Here is a 25,638-nt window from a genome sequence, read left to right on the forward strand (position 1 = left end):
TTTTCCTGCCCTTTTCTTTCACATGTTCAAATAAGGTTTCCAAATAGTGCCAAGCTTCTGGACAATAATGTTCTGTTAAAAGTAGGAGGGTTTGGGCTATTAATTTACCGGTGCAGGTTGTACTAATTCCATTACTCTACAGCGTAATGACATTTCTTTTCCAATTACCTCCTCCTCCTCTCCCGAAGGTGTTAACTCTTACAGAGCTAGGGCTCCACCATTGCTGGCGGCCCTGAAGGACCTTTGGATGAGATGTTAAACTGTCCTCTCAGGTGGACATAAAAGATCCCATGGCACTATTTCGAAGAAGAGCACGGGAGTTATCTCTGGTGTCCTGACCAATATTTATCCCTCAACCAACATAGGTTATCTGGTCATTATCACATTGCTGTTTGTGGGATCTTGCTGTGCGCAAATTGGCTGCTGTTTCCCTACATTACAACAGCGACTACACTTCAAAAGTATTCCATTGGCTGTAAACAGCTTTGGGACGTCCTGAGGTCGTGCTATATAAATGCAAGCTCTTTCTTTTCTCCACGTGGCTATCAGCGGGCTATTTGGCCGCAAGGGAGCTTGATCTTGGTCTCAGCTGGGAAGCACAGGAATGCATTTTCCAGCAGAGGTCACTGGACAGCAACCAAGAACTGGATGAGGCCAACTGTCAGGACTGCAAGCCTCCGAGAGTCCAGTGTGTGCAGCCTCGTGCTGCACGGCGGTACCTTTACCTCTTAGGACACTGGCAAAACTCTCAGAGCTGGTTGGCATTACAGTATCTGTTTTAATTCGCACGCAGCACTCGATGCTTTGCGTCACAGAGCAATTAAACATTTTAAATGGCATTTTCTGTCACACAAGCCAAGTTGGTGCAGGTACAGAGAAAGATAAAATTAGGACCGCTCTATCTTCACCTTCAGGACAATAAAAAAGCACCCCCCCCAACCCCTGCTGCAATAGTACATTCCATTTCACACCTATGCCACACTCCAAGTGAAGTCGCCCAATTAGTGCCCCTTTGATGCTTAATGCAAATAGCACCCGCAGGAAGCTCCAGTGGAGTCACTACAGGCAACAATGCAGATAAAGCTTTGGCCTGTTCCATTTTTTCTTTTTGTTCCTGGTCTGCTATTGAATGTTGCTGTCAAAAACAACACAAACTTCAATGCAGGATGGCCTCTCAGGTTCCATGTTCGGTTGGAAACCAAACTGCTCAAAGGTTAATTAGAACAGGTGATTGACAGGTCTGCTGAAAGATTTAAGATCCATTGCTGTTTATTAATGAGCATTCTGTCCATAGCCTTCCGCTTTAAGAATATACTGTCAACACACCCTTCTCACATAGCAGCACACTCAGTCCTCACAGCAAGAAAGATCTTACAGATGGCTGAGAGCACAGCATTATCTTAATTAAAAATGTACAGTTGCACCAGGTCTCTGTAGTGGTTCAAAAAGATTCTTCCATTAACAGTTGCTATTAGCTCAACCTTTAAGAGGCAATCGTTGCAGGCTGGAAACTCCATTACCCACCGATTACCCATTGGTAGATAATGGAAAATGGGGGATAATTGAGAATCCCCAAATTTTGGTCTCACACATATGGTGCAGTAATATCCTCAACACAGGAATGTAGATAAGTGCAACACAGCTAACAAAAAGAAACCTGATGTCATTTTATTTGCCAAGAAAAGAGGAGGCAATAAAAAGGAGGAAAGGTGTTTAAAGTGACTACATCTTTCACAAGGCTTTGGCCTGTGAAAATGATGGCGGATATCTCTATGGTGTCTAGTACTGTTTGAAAGCAAAATTCATAAGCTATGATTCTTTTTTGTATAATCTGTCTCTGCCTCTCCTCACTCACTCACATACATACTGCCTTTATTATCTATCTTTACTCCGATGCATCTATGAAATGGCCACCCATTGAGCCAATTGTAGAAGGACAACTGGGATTTTCTAAGCTTGCGCTAAGAGATTGTTCCAAGTAGTGTGGTGTGTTCGATTTCAAGGTGAGTGGGTGCGACTGCAGTGCAGCCCAATCCAGATGGGCAATGAGATCCCTTCAATTTATCCCAGTCTGATATGAATTAGCTTATCTCAGCCCATCAGTGAAGCTATTAAATTGACTTTGATGTCCTTAGGTTAAGGACAGTTCCAAATCGGTCTGGGTCTCTGCTCCTATCTAATGGAAAATGCATATGCCGGAACATTATCAGGCATGACTCTTATCCTCTTCCCTTGATTGAATGACCTGGCACTGCTCATTCATTATCGCTGCCTACCTCTGCAGTTTGACGAGTTGGTTGAGGTGTCTGATGGTCGCTGGGCCCAGTGGATTTGTACCTTACCATGAGTCACTGTGTTGAGGAGGAGAGCGGGAGAGGAGAAAGGTAGAGTAAATTGGGAAAAGTTAATTTTCAAAAAGTGAGATTCATGACCCAGAATTCGGAGAAAAGAGACCCGTTGGTTGAGGTACTGAGTGGGTGGGCTGAGGAATCGGGAGGTTGGTTGAGAATGGAATTTTCAGACAGGTGCTTCTGGGTGTGCCTTTAATTGTGGAAGTTCCAGCACAGAACATTTGTCTTAAAGCAGCTGGGTATTTTGGGAGCAGCTGCCTCCTAACAGATCAATGGGGTGGGGGAAAAGGAAAGAATTCCTTTAATTTAGAAAAAGGGAGCATGTTCATTTTCTGTAATGAATGACCAACTAAAGAAGTTGCAGTCTCAACTTGTGCATCCTGACAGTGAGTGTCCTTATATAATCAACAGATCATTCATTATAGAGAAAAAACAGTTTGTTGTTGAAAGATGAATTTTAGACTCCTGCAAGTTCTTCAATTTGAATAGCAATGATGAAAAGTTACACAAATTTGTTTTGGTGAAAGGCGGTGCAGCCTCTTGCATTCTACTGGGATATTTTGCTCCACTTGTTTGTGGTGCCTGAATACAAAACCTCCAGCAGAGCCTGATTTGTGCTGCTGTTCCTGTACAGCCCCAGTCACTGCACTTTGCAGTTATATAAAAGTGCTTATAAATCAAGACCTTTTTATATTGTGGAGCTGGTGATGGAAAAACAACAATTGGAGGAATAAAACCACAAAGTTCCTTTACCTCAAAAAAAGGTGCTGGTTAGATAACAGGGGAGAAGAAAAGAAACAAGTGACGCAGTGAACTTCTATGCTTGTCCTTTAACCTCTGGAGACTTGTGTTTGAATACCGGGGCAATGAAACTGTTCTCTCCACTGGATAGATATCCTGTATCGAATGAGTTTAGGGTGTCTCACTCCAACACCCTGGGTGTGTGGGTTTACAACAAAAAAAGCCACAAATTGGCACCACCGACTTTGGTAACCTCCAATGCCATAGCGATGGCGGTCATGGAAAGCAACAAATTTCACACTGGTGCAGAAGTACCTCACTGAAGTTGCGAACGAGACCTTTTGCTGGAGAAGAGCGAAGGTTGCTTTACTTCTTTGGCTGAATGCAAGGACAACGTTCATGTCCAATACTTAAATGATATTCTAGTCTGTCTCACGAACCACTTGCTGTGAAGCATTACAAGTTCTAATAACTCAATGTGAATAAATCTCTAACTTTCTCCTTCATTTTCTGGCGATAAGCCCGCATCTATACTCCCGAACACCAGCTCACAAACCAGCGGAAATAATCTCACTATTTAGCCGCTCAAAACTTTTCATAATTTTGAAAACCTCTTAGATCCCACCTTAATTTGCCTTGAACCCAATCAAAAAAGTCCCAGTTTTTCCCATACTTCTTTTCCACAACTTCTCATCCCTGCCAGCGCATCTTTCTTTGAGCCAGAACCTTGAACACTCCGAACCACAGTCGTCCGAGCTCTCCAGGGTCACAGAAGCTCTTTCATGAGGTAAGACCATTCCCAGCACTCAATGTAACAACATTTCCCAACAAGACCAGAGTCTGAAAGAAGAAGTTGTGATTTAACTTCTACTCTTCTGGGCAAGAGTCCAATGCTTTACCACAGAGACACCCAGGGATAACATTCTTTAACCTTAGGGTTGCTGAAAATCTATGAATACAAGAGCATAAATCCATCTAAAGCAGGGAGGGTAGATGGAGAGAAAAAAATTGCAAATTAAAAAAAGGCTTCTTTTACATACGCAGTGAAGTTTTACTGACCAAGGAAATTAAGACAGAACATGTTAGAGTTTCCTGTTTAGCAAAAATACTTTATTGCAGTTGAAGACAATACATTTTTCTCATTTCTGTATAACAAAAACATTGATTGAAAAATCGACATTCAAACCTATTGAGAAAACAAAAAAGGAATATATTTCCATAATCTAATTTGAGCACTTCCATAGTAAACACCCAGGAAAAAAGTTTGGGACTTAAAAAATTTACTTTACACATTTTAATTTTATAAAAGTGGAACAGCAAAGATGGGGTGTAACATTGGTTTCTCAGGTTTTTTATGCATGCAATGCTTTTTTCGACAATCAATTGGCACTTGATGCAAGCTGGTGTGAACTGCTTGGATTTTCTCACTGAAAGTGGCCTTGGAACACAATCAGGGGGAGAAAAAACTAACCACTTCCTTTACTGTTAAGAAAGGATTTGCATATACAGTGTGTCACGTTGTCAGGACATCCTAAAGTGCTGCACACCCAATGCCTTACCTTGGAAGTGTAATCACTTTTTGTAGGCAGAGTGCAGTTATCAAAAGGATATTCACCACCTTTACACTGTCAATATACAGGTGCAGTTACTAATTCAAAAGCAGAGAAGGCCATTGTTTAGGTTTTTTAAAAAAAAGTGAGAATTTTTTTTATATAAAGAGCATGAGAAACGACGAGAAGTGGAGATGGATTCATATTTTTTAGCAACTGTTAGATCTAAGATTTTGTTTAGATTTTCAGGTCTAATTTTTAGAACCCAATATTGGATTTAAAAAAAAAAAGTAGGGAGTTAAAGTGGCAAAAATGGGAACACTGACTGCTCCCTGTACTTTTCAAAACAAATTGGATGGAAGAAACATTTAATGTTCCATCATCTGGGAGTGGCCATCGCTATGGGAATCAAGCCCTCAAAGTGTCCAAATTAGGTTGAAGGATAAGAGTCTCTTTCAATGTTTTTTTGTTCTACTACTAAAAGTAGTTTTTAAATTAACCTTTCTCCCCTTCTTTCAACTCCTCTTCTTCCCCCATCACCAAAATTGTCTTGCATTTTGTTTCAGGCTTTTCATAATGAACACACAGATATGAATTACATGTGGGAATTGAATGGCTGTTCCCAGCCACTACTCAAATCAGTGTACTGGGATTGACTTCTGCAGTACAGGCAAGATGAATAGATTGATAACTGAAAAAAAAAACAAGTTCAAAATGGGTTTCCATAAAGATCTCGTCATAATCATGAAGGTCCCTCATCTGCCAAAGAGTACACGATAACTTGTTCGTAGCTCAATGCAATAACAAGCAAACCCGAGGCAAAGTTCACCATCTGTCTCGAACGCAAATTAAGATCAAAATAAGAAGAATGAGAAAGAAAAAAAAAATCAACGTCATTAGAGGCAATGGAATTCTTTTTGGTGATAATTTCAGCAAAAAAGGTCACAAGGACAAGACATTTTAGACTTACAATGACTTTGGTGAAATTATGGACAGGAGAATTTCAGCTCCTAGACATTACTATCTGTAGCCATCTATTCAATAGGCATAGGATGTACGCCATGAACTGGATATCAATTTCTCAGAGTATAGACTTTTTGCAGATAATTAAGTAATTCAAACCTCTTTTGTAAAATTATTAAGTAGGTGGGTGTTTAACTAGAGTTCAGTGCGGCTTCAATGAGGACCCCTTAGAATTAGTGACAAACTGGTGCGGGGGAGGGAGGGGGGATAGATTGGAGAACCCTCTACCTTGTAAAAATTATTGCTGGTGGGTCCAAAATTCTAGTCACAGCCTTTGAGAAGGAGGAAGACTGAAAATAAAACCAAAAGGATTAGAGATACAACAAAGTGACTTCCAAATAGCTCGAGTTGAGCTGTGAATTACAGTCAAACTATGCAACCTTGTTCCCCTCACCCCCAAGCTCCTTGACTAAAATAACTAACATCAATATTTACCAACAGGATCTGTACCTCAAAGATAATTCTAAATGCCAGACAGGGAGGCAGAGAGAAATTTTACATGAAGTCAGAAGCAGCATTTTTAATTCACTCTCTGGTATTTAACAACATTCAAGTATTACAGCAACGTTTGCCTTAACAGAATTTAATATTTGCCGTTAAGCACAACACGATTCATAGAAAAAAAGGTAACAGGCACTGTGGTTTTGAAAACAAACATGTAATTCAGAAGTCTGCCCATCTTGGGTTGTGCAGCGATTGTGAAATTGCTAGCCTCAGCTCCTTATGTAGGCAAGTCCAGAGCATTCTGTACCAAACACTCAATCAAGTGACTCGAAGACCACAGATCTTGACTGTCAGCACCATACAAGTGAGCAAATGCTTTCTTACAACAAAAAGATGCAGCACGTGGTGTGCCCCAGTGTCTTCATATTGCTTAAAACCGGTTAATGCCAGTTTAGGGTCACTCGTGTCTTTTGGAACCCGCTCACTCTTCAGTTACGTACGGCAGAGTCAGCTCTGCATTCCGCAGAGGTCCCACTTCCTCGGGATTGTTTACCCTGGCCTTGCGGGGCGTAGGATCAATCTCGTACTTAAAGCAGCTGCACAGACAGGAAACGAGTCGGGAACGAACAACTTGAGTGCAAAGGACGAACATAATGCAATTAGCTGCTCCTTGAAAGGTGTTTCCTACTCCCTGCAGGGCATTTATTAGAGGAGGAGGAAAAAAAAAACAATTAGCATGCTGGACAGAAACAAAAAGAAGCTGCAAAACCAACTTCTTTTACACAGCTGATTCTGTACAATGAAGCCTTTCTACTCATTCCTGATTAGATCGTACCTCCTGTTAAAAGGATAGCAGCTCTTACAAAGAGCGAAAGAGACAGGGTCAAATTGGAAGGCTTTCAACATAGTAGCAGTCATGTTGTGGCCATTACAGCAGACACCTGTGACTATAGTCAAGTTACTGTGGAACCTCAGTGGAGGACAACTGCACCTCAACAGATAATTGAGAGCTCCCGAAAGTTTTTTTAAAAACTCATTTATATAGCACCTCTCACGACCTCAGGATGCCCCAAAGTGCTTTACAGCCAATGTAGTACTTCAGTTTTGAAGTGTTGTCACTGTTGTAATGTAGGAAACGCAGCAGCCAATTTGCACTCAGCAAGCTCCCACAAACAGCAATGTGATAATGACCAGATAATGTGTTTTAGTGGTGTTGGTTGAGGGATAAATATTGGCCAGGACACCGGGGCAAAACTACCCTGCTCTTCAACACAGTGCCGTGGGATCTTTTACATGTATCTGACAGGGCTGATGGGGTCTCAGTTTCATCCAAAACTCTGCTGTCCGTATCCTAACTCACACCAAGTCCCGTTTACCCATCACCCCTGACCTAGATTGGCACCCGGTCCGGCAATGCCTCGATTTTAAAATTCGCATCCTTGTTTTCAAATCCCTCTCTGGCCTCTTTCCATCCTATCTCTGTAACCTCCTCCAGCCCTACAACCCTCCGAGATCTCTGCACTCCTCCAATTCTGGCTTCTTGCGCATCCCCAATTTTAATTGCTCCAACATTGCCAGCTGTGCTTTCAGCTGCTTAGGCCCTAAGCTCTGGAATTCTCTCCCTAAACCTCTCCAACTTCCTTTAAGACGTTCCTTTAAACCTACCTCTTTGACCAAGCTTTTAGTCACCTGTCCTAATATCTCCTTATGTGGCTTGGTGTCAAATTTTGTTTGATAGCGCTCCTGTGAAGCGCCTTGGGACGTTTCACTACGTTAAAGGCGCTATATAAATGCAAGTTGCTGTTGTAAGGTCTCATCCAAAAGGCAGCACCACCGACAGTGCAGCACTCCCTCAGCACTCCATTGAAGTGTTAGCATAGATTATGTGCTCAAGACTCTGGAGTGGGACTTGAACCCACTCGCTATTGTTAGACACAGTGGAGTTGATTCCTATCTGGGCGGAGCGGCGGGGAGGACAACACTCCCATAACGGAGCTCATTGATTTCTTATTTTGCGCTCCATCTATAGTTGCCATTGATTGCATGTATTCCTGGAGGCTTCAACACATGACCTCCCACCTGCAACTGCTCCAACAGCTTTCCCCATATCTCCAATATTAATAAAAGTGTTTAAAGTAAATGAAAAAAAATTTAAAATACCCACGGGTTTTTTCCACCCGGGTTGCTCTCGGACTTGTCAAAGAGATTAACTTTCTATTCCTGGAGACCCAGACAATCCTGGTGGATTGGCAACTCTACCTTCACCCAAGTGATATTTTACACTCAATGAATTCTTAGCTTCTGATCAGTTTACCTCGTTAAGTTCCCAGTGTGTTCAGATAAAACCTACGTTTCCCGCCCCCTCCCCCAATTTTAAAAATGGTATATTTTATACCAGCACAGGCACAATGGGCAAAATGGCCTACTGCTGTGCTCCAGTTCCTATGGATCAGTCCTTTCTCGGCCAAGGAACACATCCTCTCAGCCGCCATGCTCCTCCAAGCCACTTACCATTCGTCCAGCGTTATAGAAAGCCCATGCCTCAGACACGAGGGGATTACCATCACTAGGGATAAGTGTATATATAGCGCAGAGGCAAAATGGCATTTACTAATACTGACCTCCGAGGATAGAAATCTGGTAAGGATAAGTCTACTTCACCTTTGGCATCCCAGCCAGCTCATCCTATTTCGGAGATCATTTTTAGATTAAAAAACAGTGAATAGGAGAATTGGACCATAAATTGATCAAAGGCTTTAAGACCCGGTGGCCTTGATACATCACAACATAGTCTTTGAATTCAACCTGAGCCTTTCAAATACCAACGATGCATAATTTCACAGGAATAGGCTGAACTTCAAGTCCACTCTGTCATAATTGCTGGTTACTCGATGTACCCAATTGAATCTAGGACAGCGGAAGGAGAGAAGTCGGGTTACAACAACTTTTACAGAGACCAGACTTTAGAGCTACAGATGTTAGAGGACGGTAGTTTTTACCAGTGGTTTCTTCAATATTTTTAACACTTGGATCCCAATTACTTTGCTGTTTTGCCATTTTCACTGTGATGCCACCACTAAAAGCAAACCAGTGATGCAAGAGAAGGTGGTGCCGCTGTGTCAATCACCACAAAATGGTAGTTTCCATGGTCACCGCTGGACACAAAACTGCCCCAAGCAGCACAATAGAATTGGGCTTGATGGAGCAACCATGCGTTTTGGCCAACAGCAGGCTAAGCAGCTCCAGCGATGTAGGCTCGTGAATTGGATTTGCCCTTTCTGGCCCTTAAGTCCTGAGGAAGGTACAGCAGCCAGCTACATAAAAGATGAGAGCTTGCACTAATACACAGCTTTACTACATCTTTCAAATGTCCCAAAGGGCAACAGATTACTACATTTGTACATCATCATTCGATAAACAGCGATGAACTGAACAACCAGTTTGTTCATTTTTGATGGCGTGGCTAAGGAATGAATGTCAGTCAAAACAGCAGGAGAACTTCTTTCAAAAGTGTCGTGGGATTTTTCACATTACCTGAACTAGCAGTTTCGAATGGCACCTCTGACAATGCAGCACTCTCTCAGTAATGCACTCAAGTGTCACCCTAGACTAACGTGCTCAAGTCCTGGAGTGGGGCTTGAACAGACAACCTCCTGAATCAGAGACGGTTGTCAAGCTAATACACAGCCACAATTGCGTATTGCTGTATCAGAACAACTGAGAGTGAGCAGATTACTGTACTTACATGTAGCATTACGAGCAATCCATTTTGCACAGCAGGTGAATTGCAGAGCGTCAGAATGAACCTCACAGTACTCCAGATTCGAAGGAGGATAAAGATGATGGGTATAATGGTAAGCTTGCGGTCTGCAATTGAAGACCTTGTGTGATGGCTGGAACTACTGGCGAGGATAGGGCGATACTCTGATAATGCTTCATGCTGGGCAAGAAAAGAAACGCACGTTTAGTTCCTCTGAAGGACAATGCACTCGAGAGTGGACATTGCTGCGTTGTGATCACATGACGCTTGGTCACAGATTCAAGAGCTGCGGCAACACCTCAAAATCCCGTATTCCCACCTTTTAGCCTTCATTTAAAAAAAAAATACATAAAATCAATAGTACTCACTAGGAATGCGTAATCAGATAAGATGGCAAACATGCAGTATTTAATCAGAACAGGGTACATTCCAAGTGGGGATGCACAGATAACCACATTAAAATTACATTTAAACTAGTTTACATTGCAATTAATTCAAGATATATTGGTTAACTGGATCAAAATCAAAAAGTTAGTTTTATTGCAGCTAACAACATCTTTATGGTCATTCATACCTCATATCAGGTTTAAGTAATTTGCAGGGCTATGGAGAAAGAGCGTTGGGAGCAGGACTAACTGGATAGCTCTTTCAAAGAGCCAGCACAGGCACAATGGGCCGAACTGCCCCCTTCTGTGCTGCAAGATTCTTTAAACCGACTGTTATTCCTTCTGCTAACCGATCAGTTTATATTTTATTCTTCACGAAACATGGGACTGCTTCTCAAATAACCCATTTACAATTAAACGAAAGCACTATTACCATACCAATATGTTACAGTCTAACATTGCAAAACTCAGTTGCCAGGCTATGAACCACAATCAGTTATTTTGCAAAATTAAAATGGTCAATCAGTAAAACCACCGAGGAGCTGAAAGCAGGCGGTGGGTTATCAGTAACTAGCAACTTTGCATGAAATATCTTTTGTGCGTTACTTTAACAGAAGTGCTAACTGGTTTATTTTAAGATGGTTAACGCTTTTATTAAAATAGTCAGCACGTGAATCCAACACAAATGCATTAACACCCCACATGGTTTCAACCCAAAAGTGCGCAGTGATCCTGGAGTGGTAAAGGTAGCAATGTATATTTCATGCCATTTGTGGGAGGGGAATGAGATAAAAACAAACACACAAGGGAAATAAACTGGAACACATTCCCACAAATATCTGAGGTGCCGTCACATTCCTACTCATCAGGCTCCAGTCCAGCATGGGATCATTACATTACCAGCCTAATAAATGGAATTCAGGAAAGATTCCCAATAGCCATGCTTGTAATTCCCAGTTTCTCTCTCCTGCTGCAGAAACTCACATCCTCTTCATGTAATGGAACGATTTCACCGACAGGAAGGAAAACCTATTATCTATTTGAAAGTAACCGGCAGCTCTAGGGTCACATGTGGCCCTGGGTCACAGCGATCTGGCCTTTGAAGCAGACAACTCAGCCCCGTGTGCACGATTATTACTTATTTGCTGGTTTGCCCTACTTGAATTTGGTGGGTCTGGGAGGTTTGGAAAGCGCTACTTTAAACGTCGTTACCTCATTGGTAGATAAACCCTAAACCAGATCACCAAGACCTGCGAACAATCAGCAACTTGAGATAATGGATTTGAACTTGAAAGGGCTGGTTTCCCAAGGTTGTGCTACTGGTTGTAGCCTTACCGACTGTGCACATTGGGGGAAAAAAAAAATCACAGCTGTATCCCACCACCCGCCCTGATTTTCTGCCCTTTAATCTTAATAGACTGCAGAAAAAAAATACACAAAGGCAGCACACTAATTTAACGGCATGCGTCGCTGGTAAACTCGGAACATCAGTCCTCATCTGTGGCCCTATGTGGTAACACACCCATGTGGCACGTAAAAGTTTGGACATCTGTGATCTATGATGGCCAAAGAGCATTACCGATGCAAACCCAGCTACTTCCTGCATTCTCAGGAGGTCTGTGGAAAGGGGGCATGGGGATTTTTAACATCCTGCACTCTCATTTTAATTCAAGAATAGTTTGTTTCCTATAAAGATACAGGAGGAGCCAAGGCAGCAGCAAACCCCTCCCTCCCCACCAGAAACGACGTTAGCGATGATTAGGGCAGAGCGCTTAAAGCAGATGGACGGGAGTTAGGTTTGTGGCGGCCATGCTTTTTGGTTGCTGTAGGCTTGAATCCCTGACTGACAAGTTTTGACCCCCCACATGGTCAGTTCCTACTTATGGCTTTCAATTAGATAAAAAGAGACGACAGAAGTCCAGAGGCTGTGGGTTGCCAGATATACATTATCCCTTCAGTTAAGCAAATGTCTTAAACAAACAATGGGTAAGAACATAGATTACTCAATCAAACCAATGGAACTCCATTGTAACATAATTCAGCTGCAATTATCTCAAAATGTTCAATACGTGCTCTATATTTATCCTATCCACCCAAGAAATAAATGATGAATACAGAGTAAAAATACCTCCTGAATTTCTGGTTGTATTTCTTGGATTCTAATTAGACCATGCTACTCAGTTACTCAAGAAGTCACCATCAAGCTCCACCAGACAACGTGTCCCATTCATAAACACATCAGAAGGACACTCCATCAGTAGTTGCATGGCTTTGTAATTATTTAACAAGGAAAGGATTGTGCTACAGCACAAATGATCTTCAAGTCTATAAGCTACATAATTAGCAGTTTTGAGGCTTGGAATATTCTGGAATCTAAACCTATCCCCGGAGATATAGGGTTCCTATCCTCAATCACCAGACACTGATTACCCAATGTGTGCATGTGTGGGCATAAGGATTAGCCTCAGCTGGGCGACACCCTGCAGTTGAATACCCTAACAACACGTACTGCCTAAGTGTACTTGTGGGGAATGGTTACTTGGGCGGGTTACTGGAGGGTGGCCAACAATGAAGAAACAATATCCCAGGGCAAGTCACTGCCTTCAAGAGAGGAAAAATACATTCCTCTCCACACAAAACCTCCCAACATCCAACCAGATAGTTAAAACTAGTTTTATAACATTTAAGGCCACAACCTGCTTGGGTAAGTGTGCGTGTATCCATATAGACTACAAAACCCATGTGTCACAACAGTCTAGGGCTGGTGCACCCAATAAGATGGCCACGGGGTGAACACGGCTGTAATAAGTGGGAGAAAGATCTGAGTGTCCTCCTGCAAGAAACACAAAGTTAGCATGCAGGTACAGCAAGCAAAGGAAGGCAAATGGCATGTTGGCCTTTATTGCAATGGGGTTGGAGTACAAGAGTAAGGAATTCTTCCTGCAATTGTACAAGGCTTTGGTGAGACCACACCTGGAGCACTATGTACAGTTTTGGTCTCCTTATCTAAGGAAGGATTATACTTGCCTTGGGTGGCGGTGCAACGAAGGTTCACTGGATTGATTCCTGAGATGAGAGGGCTGTCCTATGAAGAGAGATGGAGTGGAACAGGCCTATACTCTCTGGAGTTTAGAAGAATGAGGAGTGATCACATTGGAACATGAGATTCTGAGGGGGCTTGACAGGGTAGATGTTGTTTCCCCTGGTTGGAGAGTCTATAACAAGGGGGCATAGTCTCAGGATATGAGGTGGGCTATTTAAGACTGAGATGAGGAGGAATTTCTTCACCCAGAGGGTTGCAATTCTTTGGAATTCTCTACCCCAGAGGGCTGTGGATGCTGAGTCGTTGACTATATTCAAGGCTGAGATCGATAGATTTTTGGGGATAAAGGGATATGGGGATCGGGCAGGAAAGGAGTTGAGGCCAAAGATCAGCTATGATTTTACGGAATGGCGGAGCAGGCTCGAGGGGCTGTATGGCCTACTCCTGCTCCTGCTTCTTACGTTCTTATGTATTGAAATGAACCATTTTGAATATTATTTTTGTACAGTTGTATTAACAGTACAATATCATTTATATGTATAGCTCTGCATTTCTCAGCACCAAAGTCTGGTAATGGAAAAGTGAACTTGTGATCTGAGGTCACCTTAAATCCTGAGTTGATTGTTTGCTTTTCAATAATGTATTATTCAGACAACTGGGAAGTGAATTCGTGGAGGACAGAAAGAGAGATATAAAGACTGCTTAATAGCATGGGAAAAGTTGTCACAAAAGTGTGACAAAAATATGGCAACAGGAAGTAAGGTTTCGCAGACAGAAGCAGTGCAGATAAGATTTTTAACACATTACAGTTAGATAGAACGTGAACAAAATCTAGGTAGCACATTAACTCTCGAATGTGCTGTGCCATTGAGTGTTAAGGTATAGTTATGTGCCTGTAAGCTTTCAAGGAGACAATCCAACAATCAGATATACCATTGGGGAAAGGAACCAAGAATAGGCCAGGCATTGCCACTAGGTGGAGCGGGCTGGTAGAGAGGGAGAAAGCCATTCCCTGGCCACTTTAGCGTTTTTCCAATGGCTGGTTTCAAAGCAACACTGGCACATACTAAGGTACAGATCACACATCTGCTCAGCCACAGATGGCAGGTGGTGAAACCAGAAGCAGAAACAGAAAATGCTTTAAATATTCCCAGTCAGTGTGGAAAGAAAGCCCCAGTGAGAATGTTGCTGCACCATGGAGAGGACAAACAGGTCTTCTGACACAAGCAGGAACTCCCTACTGTCCACTTTGCGCTTCATCTCGGGAGGGAATATCACTCAGACCATCAGCGGGGATTGTTTGAGCTCCACGGTTCAAGTAGTTCAATCTGCGTAAACATATCTGAAATAATCCAAAGGTTGAAGAGCACAGGCAAGTACCGCCTCCAACAAAGTAACTCACCTTGACCTCAATTAAAAAAAAAAGCCAGGAACATGATGTCCTGGTGAGTCAGGGACAGACTAAGCCAAAAAAAAAGGGACTGAAGGGCCTCAGTCACAAAAACCACTGCTCCAATTCCATCGTACTGGTCTGGAGGGGGAAACGCCAATACTGCCGTTGGATGATGGGTTTGATTCAAACACATACTGTACAAAGTCTATTTGTAGACAGTTCTACAGACATGTGAGATGGGTTCACCCCCTCTACTGGCTTGGTCTTTGAACATAAACATGGTATTGTTCACCATGCCACAAGAAAAAGATTAGCAGCTTGCCATCGCAGCAATTTAAAAAAGAAACGTTTTTAATGAAGACGATTAACTCATTCTGGGTAAAGTATAAAAAGTTTTACATCTGCTTTGCTTTAATCATCATTCATTTTTAAAAGAAAATCTAAATTGGAATTTGCGTAATTCTGTCTGAACTTTAGGATTAAGATAGATTGTAAATAACTGGCAGTTAGAAGGGGTACAAATGCATTTGTTCAGTTACATGTGACACAACTCAATTAAAAGTATTAAGGTAACACTACTTATAGGAATAGATTTGTTAAAGGGACCATTTCCCTGCAATTGGACCGAAAAGTTTTAGTTCAGCCTGATCAGCCATATTTGCTGCTCAGTAAAAGGAAATAATGGACACGATCGCTATAATGAAAACAAAAACATCTTTCCCCTTTTTTTACAGGCCTAGAAAATTCCATCTACCCAAGATTTACAAAACTGGTTATTAATTTTGGGGTTTTTATCCCAGAGATTATTCTCTTTTGGTTCAACTTCACCAGTCACTCTCATATGGGGACCTTGAGTCCCCTAGGAACTGGAGTGTGCCTTTACCTGCCCAATATCTAGTTAAATATTGAGAGCCAGGGATTGAACAGATAGCCCATGCCACCGTACAAGTATATCTGCTGCTTACAGCCTGTCCGCCTGTACACAACCGAAGTGTCAAATTCACCAAATTGAGCAGAATTACACCCTTGTAGAGGCGTCAAGAAACACTTAACGCATCTGAAACAGTTAGTGCATAATTGAATAGCAATCACCAGTCTTAACCCTGCACGTGTCATGATCAGCAAGAAAGAATCTGATAAATCTTAAAATATTTTTTGTCACAGTGGCATTAAGTTTTATGTGAAAATAACCCAAATTTGTTGTTTGATACATTATATTGAAGTAACCATTTTCTCTTTGGCAGTAGGTGCTGGCAATGTGGGATGTGGGTAATGGCATTTCCGGGGATGGGAGGAAGGAGTAGTTTGGTCCATGGGGTGAGGACCCCTGATGGAGCACTGCTGGCAGGGTGGTCTGCACCCTTGGTTTTATTCTTCAACCAGGCTCTTGGGCTACTGGAGCCTGCTCCACTTTGCCAGTTTTTCCCATGCATCCCTTTTCACCTGCCTATTCCCTTTTAGCTACTCGGCACTCTCCATTTTTTAAATTTTGCTTTGATTTCTCTCCTTATGCCTCCTTTTGACTTATGCGAATATGACTTCTCTCATTTAACCAACTCCCGTTCCCCACCCAAGCACTTTTGCAGGTCATTCTTTCACTGTGAATGTGGTTGTTATGCTTTCTCCCCCTCCTTCTGTTCCTTTATAAACGATGTACACCTGTGATATCTTCCAATTCAGAGGAAGTGTCTATTCCCAAAATGTCAACCCTTGTCCCCGATGCTGCCTGACCTGCTGAGTGCTCCCAGTTTTCTGTTTTCGTTTCAGATTCCCAGTGTCTGCAATATTTTACTTACTGCACTGTGTTTTATCTTGATTGCTGGTGTATTCCAGGAAGATATAGTTTCACATACCTTGGCTGCTTTTTTTGGTCATCTCCACTAACCTCCCAATTCCTGCTTGGTGTCCAATCCATCCCTCTATGAAGTACCCTGGTACGTTTAACCATGTTAAAGGCACTATACAAATGCAAGTTGTTAACATTGTCGCTTTTTTTTGGTAAGTACACGACTGGAATAAAGGACATGGCATCTACAACAAGACTCATCATAAACACTGGTCCACTTGAGATCATGACATTTATCAGTGTCGGAGTACGACAAGCCCACTGGGCCAGTGGATACATTAATGGATAAACATATATGTTTGTCATACTGGATTACTACATTGAATAAATGTCTTGTGGAAGTTTTTTTTTAAAAAAAACAGATGCACTTCAAGCAACTTGTATATCTAAAACATGAGAACATGGACAGGTATGTTTGAGAAGACCATTCAATCCATTTTCCGTGCCCCATTGGTTCTTCTCGATACCAAGCCAGTATCTTGGTATTCCCTGCCAAATCAGCAATCTAGGTTTCTTTTTGAATACATCAATTGAGTCAGCATTTCCATTTTTGACTGGTACAACCGTGTCAGCATCACTGCATAAAGTACTAGCCAATTGCTTCAGTTAAACGAAGTCTTTGAGACATGTGGCGGAGGGAAGACGGCTGCGGATTTCTATGGAAGGATAAGCTAGATGGTTAAATTATGGGGACAGGTTGCACAAACTTGGTTTGTAATCCCTCGAGTATAAGAGACCGAGAGGTAATCTGATGACTGTTGACATTTCTCATCTTCGATAGTTGGCTTTAGCCCCTGCTAATCCAGCTAGGATGCTCATCCTCCCTCTCAAAAAGTGAGGTGGTCACCAGCAGATGGGATAAGAGCCATCAGCTAGATGGACACAGCAAGAAATGGAGTACAGGGCAGGCCACAGAGCCTTGTCAGCATTTTTTTTTAAACGAAAATGAGAAAAAAGAAATTCACAGTCTTTAGGAACCCTGACCTTTAAAAGTCAGATCTGCCTTTATCAGAGCACAACAGAATCACAAAATTGTTCTTTCTTACCGCTCTGTTGATGTGCTTCTTAATGAGGATGTAAAGAATTGGCAGGGTGATGTAGGCTATGAATTCCCAGATTTTGCCTGTTAGCAGCATCCACAAGACATGATCTTCTGCCTGGATGCTGACCCAGCACCAGCCCACCGACACATCAGATGCATCGTAACCTATTTTCTCCAGGCTAACTGCTGCCACGGTGATCACGAGAGGCACAAACCAACTGCAAAAAAAAACCAATGAAATTGATACCCATCAGTGATGTCTGAACATACAGTGTCAGCAACCCTTGCATCAACTGACTGGCCCATCTTTAGGGATGGGGTCACAATGCCCTTTCCAATAGTTCATGGTTGGAGAAAAAGAGGGGTGGGGGAGAACGGCATTGCATCAGATAGGCACAACATTGTAAATCTTGTATGTTGTTTAAAAGGGCAAGTCTCAATCTACCTGGCACCCCTGCATCAATATAAAAGAGCCGTAACACTGCAAATATAAGCACAGGAAGATTACCGCAAAGATCCAGAAAAACAAGGTAGCTCTAAGCCGAGCCAACTTTTACCAAAGTACTTGCAGTTATAGGGTTAAGTTCTTCACCGAGTATTCCTTTCATGACTTTGAACTGCCCCAAGTCAGGTAGCAAGAGATGACTTTGCCTCCGACTTGTCAAACAGCACTCCATCATTAAGCATATTTAGGCTTGGTAAATTGCTGAAGGTGACAGGTAGGGTTAACTTCTGCAGTAAACGTATAAGCCACTTATCTCAAAATAGAGGAAACATTGGAGTGCATTTACAAAGCAAACAGAGACTAAGTTGCTATTGAGTTTGGGGACCACATTCATAGTGCGGTAAGGGGTGAGCAGTTTGGGTTTGAAACCCAGGCTGCTGGATGTTTAATTTTCAGGTTCCCAGGGCTATGGAGCAGTCAGATTGCTCCATGTTGATACACCTATTTTAGCGTTGCAAACCACTTCACGGTGACACCAAAGTTGGGTTTGTAAACTCACCTTTAAAGTAGGATGTGGAGATGCCGGTGATGGACTGGGGTTGACAATTGTAAACAATTTTACAACACCAAGTTATAGTCCAGCAATTTTATTTTAAATTCACAAGCTTTTGGAGGCTTCCTCCTTCCTCAGGTGAATGTTGTGGAAAACATTCCACAGCATTCACCTGAGGAAGGAGGAAGCCTCCGAAAGCTTGTGAATTTAAAATAAAATTGCTGGACTATAACTTGGTGTTGTAAAATTGTTTACAATTGTCAACCTTTAAAGTGCCCTCTATACTTACAGCACAGACCCATATAAAATCAAATGAGAATGTTTTACCACAATTTGAGGTGCCAGCCTTGGTTCAGTGGGTAGCACTCTCGCCCCGGAGTCGGAAGTTTGTGGGTTCAAGCCCTACTCAAAAGACTTGAGCACATGTTCTAGGCTGGCACTTCACTGCAGTACCGAGGGAGTGCTGCACCGTTGGAAGTGCCGTCTCTCGGATGAGATGTTAAACTGAGGCCCTGTCTGCCCTTTCGGGTGAACGCAAAAGATCCCATGGCATTATTCGTAGGACAGCAGGGGAGTCCTCCCCGTGTCCTGGCCAACATTTATCTCTCAAGCAACGCCGAAAACAGATGATCTGGTCATTTATTTCATTGCTGTTTGTGGGACCTTGCGGTCCACAAATTGGCTGCTGCGTTTCCTACATTACAACAGTGACAACACTTCAAAGCTACTTCATTGGCTGTAAAGCGCTTTGGGACGCCCCGAGGTGGTGAGAAGTGCTATATTAATGCAAGTCTTCATTTCTTTTCATTCAGTAAATTTAACAGAACGGCAGAGAATATGGGGTTTAGCCCCCACCATAATTCACTTGGACCTGCAGTGCTCAAGAATTCCCACACTCTGACTTTTAAAACCAACTGTACATCAGAGCACTCTTTGTATCATGGTGAGAGGCAAGTGCACTTGGAGTCAAGACACATCAGAGTTTGCTTGCTTGGACTGCACTTAAATTTTGAAAAGCTTAAAAAATGATTGATGGGCCACAAACAAATTCTACTTTTGTGGTCTCAAAATGAAAGAATCCCATCCCTCTGAGTTGGTGATGTGTCACTGAAGGGAGAACATGGTCCAGACATCAGACAAGAAAAAAAAACTTGGCAGCAGATGATAAGTCAGTCCGTTTCTACAGAACGAACCTTTCACATCAGCAGATATTGAAATGAGGAAGTTGTGGCTCAGTGGGCAAACACACAAAAACACTCGTGTGGCACTGAGTCACACAGCAAAAGAAGGAAAAAAGAACTTGCATTTATATGGCGCCTTTCACGTCCTCAGCGCTTGACAGCCTACGAAGTGCTTTTGAATTGTAGTCAATGTTATAATGTAAGAAACGCAGTCAATTTGTGCACAGCAAGATCCCACAAACAGCAACGTGGTAATGATCAGATAATCTGTTTTACTGATGTTGTTTGAGGGATAAATATTGGCCAGGACACAGTGGATAATTCCCCCCCCCCCCCCGCTCTTTGAAAATAGTGGCATGGAATCTTTTACATCGACCTGAAAGGGCAGACAGGGCCTTGGTTTAAGATCGCATCCGAAAGATGGCACCTCCAACAGTGCAGCACTCCCTCAGTACTGCACTGGAGAGTCAGCCTAGAATTTTGTGCTCAAGTCTCTGGCGTGGTCACTGGAATCAATCACTGTTCTGTTCTAAGCGAGCAGACTTGACAGCACTACAAATGTCCACAGCGTCCCAGGCTGCAGGAACGAGAAAAAGTAATCAGCTGGGGCTCTTCTTCGCCATCCAGGGTCTCTGTTTGAACAGGTCCTGTGTACGGGTATGAGGAGGGGATGGTCAGATTTAGGCACAGCTGTGATGTTTCCCAATAGGTCAATAGACTTTTGGTGCAAGATTTTCCATTGTGGAGTTTCTGCTGGAGGTGCATCAAGGCAGGAATTCCGCCTTCTGGCGTGATCCTGCCCCAACAGTTGGCAGGTGCTCCAGAGTCAGGCTGGGCTCTCTGCATTATTTCTACTCTCTGTTAGAGCTTTCCTTGGTGAGGGAGGGTGCATGTGGAGGAAACCCAACTTTGCTGCACCATTTAAATGGCTGCAGCAGTTAAAGGGGCAGGCACGAGGTCAGAACTGGGAGCAATGACTTGAAATACCGAGACCAAAAGAAGCACGTTTGAGGCAGCTTCAACAGCACACAAAACCACCCCCACCCCCCACCTCAATTTTTCAGACTCCTCCAGAGGTTTTATTGGATCAGATAAGGGAAAGGAGGGAGGGCTTGAGGGAAGGAGGCCAATAAAAGAATTTGTGCCATAGATGTACTGGTTGCCAGTGAAGAGGACTAAATAGCAGAAGGCTGCCAGCACTGGGAACTGTACCCCAGCATGAACTGGCACCTTCCGAGAATAAAAGGTCTCGAGGCCAGGTGGAAGTTGGTTTTAAAATGTGCTTTTTTAAAAATAAAACTCACCCAACAGCTGTCTACTTCTTCCTCCAAACAACTGAGTCGTCTGTAGTGATTCAAATTAATTTTAACCTCTTCTAGTTTAAGAAAAAACTGTTATTATTTCTTCCTCCAATTCCAGGCCGCCCTCTCCTGCTGTGACTACAGTCCCCAGTACCTTGCCAAAGTGGCCATTCTCAACAGGCGAAACGGACGCCAGATACCACTGATTATTCAACCATGGAAGGCATCATAACTGAGTCCCACCCTGTCCTCGTCGAACACCCACAATTTTGTGTGCGCCTGCTTTACTGGACAGCGGTGGGGAAGATAAACCCCATGGTATTTTTCCCCTCCTCTAAGCCAGGATGAGTGAAACCAACTGCAGCTCCTCCAACATAGAGATTAGCTGCAAAGCAGAGATCCAACTTGGGACCTTCTTGCTCTGTATGGCTCAGCACCAAAACCATGTACAACTCCACCAACAATTGAGTAAACTACGTTAATGAGTTGCCCCTTCATTAGTAGAATAACGAAAACAATGTACAATTTTGAGATTGTCCATAATTTATTTTCTGGGTGGGGTAGCAGCTGGAGTTTAAAATCAGTGCTAAATGTACACATTATAGAGTGTTACAAAAACACTTTTTACAATAGATTAGTACGAGGGATTATTCTACTGAAATAGGACAATTATGGGTGGCCAATTTTGAGTCTCAAGTCAAGCATTTCAAAAGGTGCTAAATATTATATTTAAAAGTAAAATTGCTAGATTTTCTTTCTTCAAGGACAGAACAGCCCATCCTCTTCCGGTGAGACTAGTAATTTCACAGTTTTTTTCTGGGGGCGGAGGGTGGTGGAGAAAGGATTTCATTCATGCAACTTGTTTACAGTACAGATTTACCGTCATTTTCCCGTTGATGTGAAATAGCAGTATAACTCAGGTCAATACCAAGCACACTAAAGCCGTGACATGTGAACCCTTTCACAGAGTGCAGTATAACTTGGTGAGGTACGTGGCCCCCCATTTTATACCAGTCTGAATTCACAGCAGTGTTACTCTGAGCTGGAAACTCCAATTCTCAAACAGAGTGCAGTATAAGTGAACTGAGACCCCCCCCCATATCTCTCACACAGAGTGCAGTATAAGTGAACTGAGACCCCCCCCCTTATATATCTCTCACACAGAGTGCAGTATAAGTGAACTGAGACCCCCCCCTATATATCTCTCACACAGAGTGCAGTATAAGTGAACTGAGACCCCCCCCTATATATCTCTCACACAGAGTGCAGTATAAGTGAACTGAGACCCCCCTCCCCTATATATCTCTCACACAGAGTGCAGTATAAGTGAACTGAGACCCCCCCCCTATATATCTCTCACACAGAGTGCAGTATAAGTGAACTGAGACCCCCCTCCCCTATATATCTCTCACAGAGTGCAGTATAAGTGAACTGAGAACCCCCTCCCCTCCCCTATATATCTCTCACACAGAGTGCAGTATAAGTGAACTGAGACCCCCCTCCCCTATATCTCTCACACAGAGTGCAGTATAAGTGAACTGAGACCCCCCTCCCCTATATCTCTCACACAGAGTGCAGTATAAGTGAACTGAGACCCCCCTCCCCTATATATCTCTCACAGAGTGCAGTATAAGTGAACTGAGAACCCCCTCCCCTCCCCTATATATCTCTCACACAGAGTGCAGTATAAGTGAACTGAGACCCCCCTCCCCTATATATCTCTCACACAGAGTGCAGTATAAGTGAACTGAGACCCCCCTCCCCTATATCTCTCACACAGAGTGCAGTATAAGTGAACTGAGACCCCCCCCTCCCCTATATATCTCTCACACAGAGTGCAGTATAACTCCCAACCCATTTGAGAGAACGCAAACAAAAAAAAACTCATTTCGAAATATTCACAAATTAAAAACCACCGAAAAGAAGCGGAGAGCCATCGGAAGAGCGAACCCAGCCAGACTTACCTAACAGCATGAAACCAGACGACCAGACTGTCGGCCAGAGTCTGCTCCGACCTGACGATGATGAGGTACAGGTAGACGGCGATCGCCACCGTCCAGAAAAAGGAGCTGGTGTTGGCGAAGGTGGAGACGGCTCCTTGCAGCACACAGTCCCAGGAGGAGCTCTGGAAATCCCGCAGAACCCCATAGGAATAAGAAAGGGCCGAGAGCAAGTCGGCGACCGAGAGGTAGACCAGCAGCTGCCGGGCTTTGGTTCGCAAGTCCGGCCACCAGAAGTGAGTGCCGATGATCAGCGCCGAGCCCAGGAAGGAGAAGCAGCAAGAGATGAAGATGATAATCTTCTCGTACATATAAACTTCAGTCTGGGGCACATTCGGCATGTTTGCAACTGCAGGAACTCACCCCTCTTTTCTCCTCAAATTGCATGGAGCAGTTTGCAAATAAACTCTCGCTTAAGACATTGTTTCAAGAGGTTCAGTTGCAATCTGTGAAATGCACTAAAGGGGGAAAAACCCGACATGAAAATCACAGCCCAGCAAGTCCCACATCAGCTGGTTCAAAGCCCCCCTCCTTGCTAGTTCTGGTCACGTGGCTGTTTGCTAAAGTCCCCCCCCCGGGTGTTATTCCAGCTTCAGGAAGCAGCGTCTCCCTGCAGCCAGAACCAGCCGTCTTACTTTCACTTGTCCTCCCCCCCCCCCCCCCTCCTCCTCCTGCTCAGTAAACATCGTGTGGAGATGCCGGTGATGGACTGGGGTTGACAATTGTAAACAATTTTACAACACCAAGTTATAGTCCAGCAATTTTATTTTAAATTCACAAGCTTTCGGAGATTTTCTCCTTCCTCAGGCAAATGTTTCAAAAGCTTGTGAATTTAAAATAAAATTGCTGGACTATAACTTGGTGTTGTAAAATTGTTTACAATCAGTAAACATCATGTGAGAGCAACGCCATCATTTGGGAATCCCGCTCCCCTGCCCCAGCTGGCTCCTTGGCACAGCCCTGGATCCCGATCCAAGAACACACACAACACACACACAATCAAATACCTCCACACACCAGTCCCTCACTTAAAGGGACAGCGCCCGCTATAGTGCAGACTGTGGAACGCATCAAGGTCCCAAACTGGTTAAAATCCAACCCAGTTACAAGTTCTCCAGCTTCTTTTCATTGCTTACAAATGTAGCCTTTTCTAAATTAAATCAATTGTAAACAATTGTACAACACCAAGTTATAGTCCAGCAATTTTATTTTAAATTCACAAGCTATAACTGGACTATAACTTGGTGTTGTAAAATTGTTTACAATTGTCAACCCCAGTCCATCACCGGCATCTCCACATCATAAATTAAAATCAGTAAGGAGACACCGGGTTGCCCCAGTGTCGTCAATCAAAAACCAAACAGAAGTGCCCCCCTTTTAACGGGGGCACAACTATTAACGAATCTAACTATAAAACAAAGGAAACTTATAAACTTAAATAATAATATTCCCAGTGTCCACTATGCCCTCCAGTCCCTGCAGTGCCCACTGGTCACGGAAGGCCTCAAGCGTACTGGCGGACACTGTGTGCTCCTCCAGTGCCACCCGGGCGCGGACAAGGCTGCGGAAGAGAGGCAGGCGGCCAGAGTGACCACTCCCACGGGCCGCGTCCAGCCTGGATCTGTCTCACAGGTGCAGGTGGAGCAGGTAAAGTGTAAGCATCAGAACAAGAGGATATCAAGACCACCCTCCCCCATCATAAGCAAGTGTCCACTTTGCAAAATGTTGGATTACAATTTTCTTGCGTGACGGAAGAAAACAACAGGGAAAATCAGTAACCTTGAATAGTATCGATGATGTGGAGATGCCGGTGATGGACTGGGGTGGACAAATGTAAGGAGTCTTACAACACCAGGTTATAGTCCAACAGCTTTATTTGAAATCACAAGCTTTCGGAGGCTTCATCAGCCACCCATTGTGGGAGTCCATTTTATTCAATACCACTGATTCTCAGTTTTCACGGAAAAATGGACAGAATGGCAGAATGTGATGTGGTGAACATTCCTGGAATTCCACGCAATGCAACATAATTTACTTTATTCAATGGCCCTTGTTACTTTTTTTGGGGGGGTGGGAGGGGTTTCATGCCCTGCATCAAGGTTAAACTTTAGTATTTTTCTGATGAGGTCATCGCATTGTAAGATATTCTCAGCCAAATCAAATTATTTTTCATTTGAAAAGAAAAGAAAACGAGCACCCTAGTGTGGAAAAAAAGAAAAATGAAAGGAAGAAATGAGTAAGAAGAAAAGGTTATAGCAATTTTAAAAAAAAGGAATAACAAAGGGAATAGGAGAGTGAGTCAAGGAGGAAGTGACAAGGAATGGAGTGACGTTTGCCTCAACCATTCCTCTCTCACCATGTTTTCTGATTCCTGCTATGGGGGAATATCAGGTGCTCCCTCACAGGGAGGGGACTAAATCAGAGGGAGGGTAAATCACCTAAGGCCTCTCTCTCATATGTCTTGCGGCCACTTCAAGAGAATTGTTGGCAGAAGTCTGGAACTAGGTCTGTATTTTTGCCCGAGCAAGGCAAACGATGTTGGAAGATTTAACGGGAATAAGGGACAGACAATAATTTAG

At 43.3% G+C, this 25,638-nt stretch overlaps 1 protein-coding gene across 2 annotated transcripts; it reads right to left on the reverse strand.

The window, feature by feature from the left end:
* Positions 1 to 5,795: 5,795 nt before the first annotated feature.
* Positions 5,796 to 23,676, reverse strand: gpr157 (G protein-coupled receptor 157). 2 transcript variants are annotated; one of them, XR_010958209.1, is made up of 5 exons: positions 23,024 to 23,676; positions 17,584 to 17,797; positions 9,855 to 10,049; positions 8,771 to 9,016; positions 6,725 to 6,800 (listed from the first exon to the last, which is right to left on the reverse strand). XR_010958209.1 is itself a non-coding variant. In XM_067970333.1 (4 exons), the coding sequence occupies exons 1-4, from the start codon at positions 23,398 to 23,400 to the stop codon at positions 6,591 to 6,593; spliced, it is 996 nt and encodes a 331-aa protein (XP_067826434.1). In that variant the 5' UTR covers positions 23,401 to 23,672; the 3' UTR covers positions 5,796 to 6,590. The 2 variants fall into 2 exon arrangements, 1 of the variants encoding a protein (XP_067826434.1); XM_067970333.1 differs by lacking the exon at positions 8,771 to 9,016 and having other exon boundaries at positions 5,796 to 6,800; positions 23,024 to 23,672.
* Between the last annotated feature and the right edge of the window lie 1,962 nt (positions 23,677 to 25,638).

Source organism: Heptranchias perlo, chromosome 32 (assembly GCF_035084215.1).
Source record: "Heptranchias perlo isolate sHepPer1 chromosome 32, sHepPer1.hap1, whole genome shotgun sequence".
Taxonomy (NCBI): domain Eukaryota; kingdom Metazoa; phylum Chordata; class Chondrichthyes; order Hexanchiformes; family Hexanchidae; genus Heptranchias; species Heptranchias perlo.

Excerpts from the sequence above, each read along its gene's own strand:
- gpr157 (XM_067970333.1), bottom strand. The coding sequence starts at position 23,400 with ATGCCGAATGTGCCCCAGACTGAAGTTTATATGTACGAGAAGATTATC. Across the intron at positions 17,798-23,023 it reads GTCTGGTTTCATGCTGTTAG|TTGGTTTGTGCCTCTCGTGA; the intron begins GTAAGTCTGGCT and ends TTTTTTTTGCAG. Across the intron at positions 10,050-17,583 it reads AGAAGCACATCAACAGAGCG|CATGAAGCATTATCAGAGTA; the intron begins GTAAGAAAGAAC and ends TTTCTTGCCCAG.